General features: G+C 46.7%; 1 protein-coding gene across 1 annotated transcript; it reads right to left on the minus strand.

Moving 5' to 3' along the window:
* Positions 1-5: 5 nt before the first annotated feature.
* On the minus strand, positions 6-7028 carry CDC20 (cell division cycle 20). Its single transcript, XM_035122458.2, has 11 exons — positions 6810-7028; positions 5979-6198; positions 5598-5740; positions 4496-4592; positions 3204-3332; positions 2664-2860; positions 1927-2021; positions 1078-1309; positions 874-999; positions 624-741; positions 6-461 (listed from the first exon to the last, which is right to left on the minus strand). Exons 1-11 carry the CDS (start codon positions 6852-6854, stop codon positions 289-291), a joined length of 1575 nt encoding a protein of 524 aa, XP_034978349.2. The 5' UTR covers positions 6855-7028; the 3' UTR covers positions 6-288.
* Between the last annotated feature and the right edge of the window lie 239 nt (positions 7029-7267).

Consider the following 7267-nt stretch of genomic DNA (forward strand, 5'->3'; position numbering starts at 1 on the left):
CTCATACTTTGTGTATCTGTTATCTATATAGATTAGGGCTGCATGTTCTCTTGGGAAACAAACACTAGATAAGTACTCTGGTCTTTCATCAGTTTTCGGTTTATTTGGTTTATTACAAGCGATACAGGCCAGATAGCCAGCAACAATTAAATCCACTTTGATATATCAGTTTCTTGCTTTTATCCTATCCTAGATATCAACCCCACATACCAACCCCATTTCTTAAGTGAGAGTGAAATATTTATTAAATTGTTTAAAATTCGTACACAAAGCAATAGGTTAGAGAGCTCAGCGGATGCCTTGATGGATAATGCTACTCTTGGTGCTGCTGTCTTTCTCCTTCTTACGGGCTGGGTCCAGCTCGAAACACCGCCAGAGCCTCAGTGTTTCATCTGCTGCTGCTGATGCCACTGTGGACCCATCTGGACTCATAGTCAGGCTTAGCACTCTAGCTGTGTGTCCTGGGGAATATTAAAAACAAAGGTGTGCCATTTCCAGCAGACAAGTGGAAGGAACAATGCATGTGTGGCTATTTCCATTATATGAAGGCAGTAATACTCACAAATTAGAAGTTAGATGGTATGGAAATAGCTGAAGTACCAGATTTAGCTCTCTGAACTCACCTTTCAACTCTGTGACCTTTGACATGGATGGGTATTTCCATACCACGAGCTGGTTCTGGGCAAAGCCATGGCCAGACACAAGTTCTTTGTAGTTTGTAGACCAAAGTACTGCACACACCTGTTGGGACATAATACAGTGAGTACCAAGAGCCCAAATACATGCTCATGTATAAATTGAGACTGAGCATCAGCTTATTATTCAATGCTGAACTGCTCTTTACTTTCCATTGAGAATACTAGGTGAACCTACCTGAGACTGTGCATCCACTGTATTGAGGCAGGTACCCGAGCACACACTCCAGATCCTTATATGCCGGTCACTTGTTCCACCTCCTGTTGCCAGCACATTGGACTGCCATGGACTCCAAGCTACAGCCTAGAAGAAAGGTTCATATGTCAAGCTTCCCTATTGCCAGCAACGTATCATGTGCCTCCTACATAAATAACTACTTACCTTAACAGCTCCTTGATGCTGTGTGAAAGTCTGCACAGGCTGAAATGATCCACTATCCCCTTGGATGCTTGGCCAGACGTTTACTAGGTTATCATTTCCTCCACTGGCCAGATAGCGACCATCAGGTGACCACTTGAGCCCACACACTTCTTGTGTATGGCCAGCAAGTGTTGCCACATGGTGCTCTGCCACACGAACATCATGATGATGAATGTGACCGGTCCGTGACCCGCTGTTAAGAGACATAAGTATATAAACCCAAACTATATCAAGTGCTAAGGACAACCAATACCACCACCTCATCTACGGTAAGAAAGAAAAAAAGATCCAGAGAAGGCACTTTTGCTGTACACTCCTGCTGTTATTGCATTTATATCCTGCTCCGCCCCCCCCCCCAAAAAGAACCAGGCCTCAAACATGGATAAAGACATGTGATACATAAAAGATAATAAGTGGAAGTTAAACTATAATATTAAAACTACATAAAAATACTTTTAAAAATCTAGTAGAAACAATAATAGTGTACTATTAAAAAGCCTTTTCCTAAAAAAAAAAATCAGTTCTCAGAAGCCTACTAGAGTAAAAGTCTTCACCTGCCAGCAGAAGGACAAGGAGGGAGCAGTATGGCCTCTCTAGGAAGGGAGCTCCAAAGTCTGCAAGCAGCCATCAAGAAGCCCTACCCACATTGCCACCAAACATGATTATGAGGGTGGCGAGACAGAGAAGGGCCTCCCTCAAAGATCTCGGAGAACAGCCTGGTTTGTATACTATACAGTCCTGCAGATAGCCTGAGCCTAAGCAAGTAATACTCTTACGAATCCCTTTGTCTGGGATTTGGGCCATACATACCTGGATAGAATGTGGTTGTTCCAGCTCAGGGAACTCACACGGGATGAGTGACTGACCATGTTTCGTAGACGCTTCTTCTGCTGGATGTCCCATAACTAAAATCACCATAGACAATAATTAGTACAGCCTATCTGGCTAAACTCGAGTACTGCCAGGGGAGTTGGAAATGGGGAAGAGTATATACCAAGATAAGCCCACTTTGCCTAAACCTTTTAAAATCAATTGGAGAAATGCAACCAAACCATGGCCCTCAAAGGAACTACCGTGTTTCTCTGAAAATAAGACACCGTCTTTTTCCTCAAAAAACCAAAACTATGGCTTATTTTCAGGGGATGTCTTATTTTTTCCCCTCCTGCTGCAGCCGGAATTGCTGCTGCGCCTATTGCTATGTCTTTTCGGGGTATGGCTTATATTCCTTGAATGCTTAAAAATCCTGCTACTGCTTATTTTATGGCTACGTCTTATTTTCAGAGAAACAGGGTACCTCAACTACGAACATACCCACACTTCAGTAGTTCCCTCAACCTGCTGGGTACCTGCTGGTAGTTCGTGGCCCGAAAGAGTAACTACATAACAGATATCTGCATTGCAATAGGGTTGGACTAGACGACCCTTGGGTCCCTCCCAACTCTATGAACTTCTGGCAGAGATCACAAGTATCACTGTAAACCATGCCCCTTGGCATTTGGTCAAGTCAACAATGCTTAATCAAGTCATTAAAGAGACACAACCCCTACCTGAACCTCTGCGCTACTTGTGCCAATTGCAAGGTAGTTTCCCTCTTTAATCCAAGACACGGAGGAGATGTAGTCATCTGGGTGTTCCATCTGCGTGAGCTGGATTATTTCTCTGGACTCGTAGTTCCACAGATACACTGTTTTATCCAGAGCCACAGCCAGGAAGTTGAGGGCGCTCCAGTCAATGAGGTTCAGATCTAAAACAATAGATGAATCGCCACAAGCCCCTTCCTCTTCCCCCATTGCACACCTCCCTATCCCCCATTGTTACCCATATGGCTCTGATTTCTCGGAGTAGCCAAGGAAAATACCACATGGAGGCATAAGTCTTCTGTGTGTTACATTATTGCAGAACTGACAGGGATCCTATAAAGCAGTGTTTCCCAACCTTGTGCCTCCAGATGTTTTGAGACTACAATTCCCATCATCCCTAGCTAGCAAGACCAGTGGTCAGGAATGATGGGAATTGTAGTCCGAAAACAGCTGGAGGCACAAGGTTGGGAAACACTGCTATAAAGTACAAGCACTGTAGCTACTTACAGTAGTCGTTGCGGATGTCTGGGGCATCCAGAATCCGGTCTGACATGGAAGCTATGTATCTACCATTCTTCCGAGAAGAGCCTGGTGTGTTCTTCTGGCTGTAGAGCACTTTGAGATTGTTCTGGTATCCTGGGGTGGGGAAGAGTGACCATGATTACGCAGCCCAAACCAAAGTCAACCATGTATTTGTTTCCACTGTAGTTGACATAGATCTAGTTTCAGCTCATTTACCCCAGCTGCTGAAAGGCCTACTAAGTCTTCTTACACATCTGGGTTTTCAGCTAATTCTGTCAAAATGCAAAGCAATCGGGGTAAGCCACCACCACACCATGAACAGATCAAACCCTCTGCAAGAGAAGCTTCTTCCTCACAGGCACTGCACTTGAATTATGATGCTCTTTCAGGTAAGGGTGCAACCCTTTGCATACATATGTAGGAGAGAGCTCCACTGAGGAAAATGGGACCTCCAAATAAACATGTACAAGAGTGCACTGCTTCAAGGAGGTTAATTCTTTTTTTAAAAAAGGAGAAACCTAATTCAAGAAAGGACTTCCCTGCTGCTGTTTCATGTAAAAGATGGGTTCTGGTTGGTGACCCGCACCAGCACAATCCTAATAGCTTGAACAAAGTGCAAGCAAACCACCTTGTTTTACTAGCATAATACAGAATTACACAGCCTATAAACCGGAGTCATTGCTAGGCTGCAGACTGACAATACTACTTTCCTACCACTCAGGAAGGCATCATTGCCTTGAACAATTCTCACTCTGAAGTCACAGCATAGCAGGGCAAGGGTGCCACCCGCATGAGCTGGATTATCAGGAAGCACCACCATTGCATAATAAATATAATAATATTTTTTTATTTATACCCCACCCATCTGGCTGGGTTTCCTCAGCTACTCTGGGCGGCTCCCAACAGAACATTAAAAACACAATAAAACATCAAACATTAAAAACTTCCCTAAACAGGGTTGCCTTCAGATATCTTCTAAAAGTCAGATAGTTGTTTATTTCCTTGACATCTGGTGGGAGGGCTTTCCACAGGACGGGCGCCACCACCATGAAGGCCCTCTGCCTGGTTCCCTGTAACCTCACTTCTCACAGGGAGGGAACTGCCAGAAGGCCCTCGGAGCTGGATCTCAATGTCCAGGCAGAACGATGACAGTGGAGATGCTCCTTAGGTATACTGGGCTGAAGCCATTTAGGGCATCCCTTTAGAATCCTTGCTATTTCTACCATCTAAATACCTTCGGAGTGTCTTTCACCCACAAGGAAAGCATCTGGTCCTACCTTCAGGGGCATTCTGAGGCTTTCCACTCAGTCGCAGGATTTTTGCCTCTTCTACATCAAAGCCATGCAGATTCATTGCCCAGGCCTTCTGATGCTCCTTGGGTTGGAAAAGCAGCCCCGTTAAAAAAAAAAATAGTAGTTTGTCATACAACAGGGATGGAAAACTTCTTATCCCTCCAGATGTTGCTGACCTCAAATTCCCCTCAGCCCTAGCCACGTGCCATGCTGGCAGGGACTTATGGGAGTTTTGAGTCCAATAACATCTGGAAGGCCAAAGGTTCCCAGCTCCCTTGCTCTTACAGTATAGGCAGCTAAGCAATTATATGCCTGCAGGCTGACATGAGCTGGAAGGTTTGTATGGCCTAACATCTTACCTCATCATCACCCACACAAGCCAATGTACCATAAAGCAGGAAGCAGTCAATCCTTTGTAATTTTATCTGCTAAACACCACCATCCTAAGATTGGAGATAAGAGTAAAGGGCAGCATTTCCATCCACCCTCACTGCCACTGAAGAGGGGATGAGGAGAAATGCTACCTTTTACCTAAAAACTGATCTTGGATGTAATGCTTAACACTAAGATTGGATATACAATCTCTCTGCATGAATTTAAGAGATCCTCTCTAAAGAGCTAGCAGAGGTGCAAACATACATGTGTGCTACCTGCCTGTGACAAGGGAGAGAAGAGGCACATACATTTTCTCGCTTGTGGAATTTGTTTGGTTTGCCCTTCCTACTGCTAGAAAGCAACTCCTGGAAATGTGGGCAAGTTCAAATCCAATATTTGGGCTGAAATAGGCTCTCCTGCCCTGTATCACATAGCTTGAGTTATTTCTTTAGCTACCCATAAATGACAACCTAGGATAGTGTACTGGTCATCTTGGTTTTGTAGCTATTATGAGCAAAATGGCCTGTATAATGGCTGGGTTTCAGAAATCCAACATGTATTACCACCTGCCTCATTAAGCAGCTGCCTCTTTACAGCTGCTAACCTACTGTCAGGAAGCCTGCTTTGCCAATTATTGGGTGTCAATATCTCCCTGCACCATTTTTATATGGCTTGCACGAGGAACAGTTGTTCTTTAATATCACAAACTCACCTTCTTGGTGGGAGTATCATCAGAGGACTCCTCTTTTGTCAAGAGGAAGCTGGCCACATCCATTTGCATAGTGCTGCGATTAGGTATGTATCTGTCCCCTCCAGTTTTGTTTGGAGTGTTTTGTGCTTTAGAACCAGACTTGCCTACAAGACAGAAACAACAAAAAATCTACTGCATCTATTGATACATAAGATTTGATTCATAGAAATAGTCTGTGACTATTCATTCCACTGTGCCATCAAGGGATGTAGTGGACCTGCCACTCCCAGGATCTAGTTGGGGGAAAACCACAAGACAAGCTGATGACATATGCTAGGTCAACCTATAGCCTTAAACATTAAGATGTGTCCTCACCATCATAAGATAAAACAGGAGTCTTACCTGGTGTTTTTGAGGGGGTTTTGCTTGTGCTGTGTGGTCTGTTAGCTGGCTTCATGGGTGAAGGAGCTATAGCATCCGGGGTAAGTCCAGAGCTGGCAATAGCAGCCTCCTTGGCTTTGCGCTGCCATCGGGCAGGAGGGACGTTGGGAATAGGGGCATCTAGCTTCAACAGCCCGTGCAAGTCACTCTCAAACAGGAACTGTGCCATGTGAATAGGGCGCTGTGAGGATAAAGCCAGAAAGGTGAGGTAAAACAAGTTAGACAGCAGCTGCAAACAAAAGGCCAACAGACCATGCAAGACACATTTGCAGTAGGGTTGTGCGCGCACACGTGTTATTCACCATTCCCAGTCAGTTTGGCCTAGCCCTAAGCCAGCAAGTCTAAATTCGGATCAGGTGGAGGCTCACACGTTTGAATGTGCAACAGCCCAGACACAGGTTCTGCATCTAAGTGGAACCGACGTAGCAATAAGGAAGTTTTTTCGTACTTTACGACCCCCGGATGTTTCTTGAAAGGGTGCACTGCTTTTATAAGATGACTTGCGACCCCAGCCGTTTTCAGCAGCAGCACTAAAAAGAGTGGCAGGGGTACCTTCTTTCTAACTCGGCGTGGTCTACTGCACCGCCCATCCACCCAGCCCGCCGGCCCCAGCCCCGGGAAGCTCCCCGTGCAGAGTGGGCAACCCCACCCCGGGCTACACGGCGGACATTAGGGGGGGCAGGAAAAAGCCCTACAGAAGGCGAGGAGATCGACGAGGGAAGTCAAGCGGGTGCGGAGAAGCTCCAAGGGCCACAGCAGCGGGCCGCCTAAAGGCAAATAAACCGGACTCACCCTTTTCCCCGATCTGAAGGAAACTCTGCCGAGTCCTTCCGCCATTCACGATTTAAATTCGCCTCTCCGAGCAGCGATTGGCCGTTTCGAACGTGCCGGCCGCCGGGAAGCCGAGGCCAACGGGCCACCCATGTCTCTCTCATTGGCTCTCCGACGGCGAGGAGGCGGGGCTCTGCTAGGGAAGATCTCTGGAACGGAGCCGTGCGGACCCATGGATAAAGCAGGGGCGTTTTCCTGAGTGCGCGCGCTTCCCATGATGTCTAGCGGCGGAGGGGGAAAGGGGAGGAGGGAGAGAAGAGGGCAGCGGGGTTGCCATGGTGCCGGACGCGGCAATAACGTTCCAAAATTCCAACCGAGGCTTCGAACCGCACGTCCGCTACGGCTCAGTCGCGAGAGGCCCGCGGAATGCTTCGCGCGTGCGCATCTCCCGCCGAGGCATCCTGGGCGGGTGCGCGTGG

The sequence above is a fragment of the Zootoca vivipara genome, chromosome 7, assembly GCF_963506605.1.
Source record: "Zootoca vivipara chromosome 7, rZooViv1.1, whole genome shotgun sequence".
NCBI classification, from domain to species: domain Eukaryota; kingdom Metazoa; phylum Chordata; class Lepidosauria; order Squamata; family Lacertidae; genus Zootoca; species Zootoca vivipara.

Bases quoted from the DNA above. Each gene is read 5' to 3' on its own strand.
- CDC20 (XM_035122458.2), bottom strand. From the start codon at position 6,854: ATGGCGGAAGGACTCGGCAGAGTTTCCTTCAGATCGGGGAAAAGG. The intron at 6,199-6,809 runs GTGAGTCCGGTT...TTATCCTCACAG, and splicing joins CCTTCAGATCGGGGAAAAGG to CGCCCTATTCACATGGCACA. The intron at 2,022-2,663 runs GTAGGGGTTGTG...TGGTGATTTTAG, and splicing joins CAAGTAGCGCAGAGGTTCAG to TTATGGGACATCCAGCAGAA.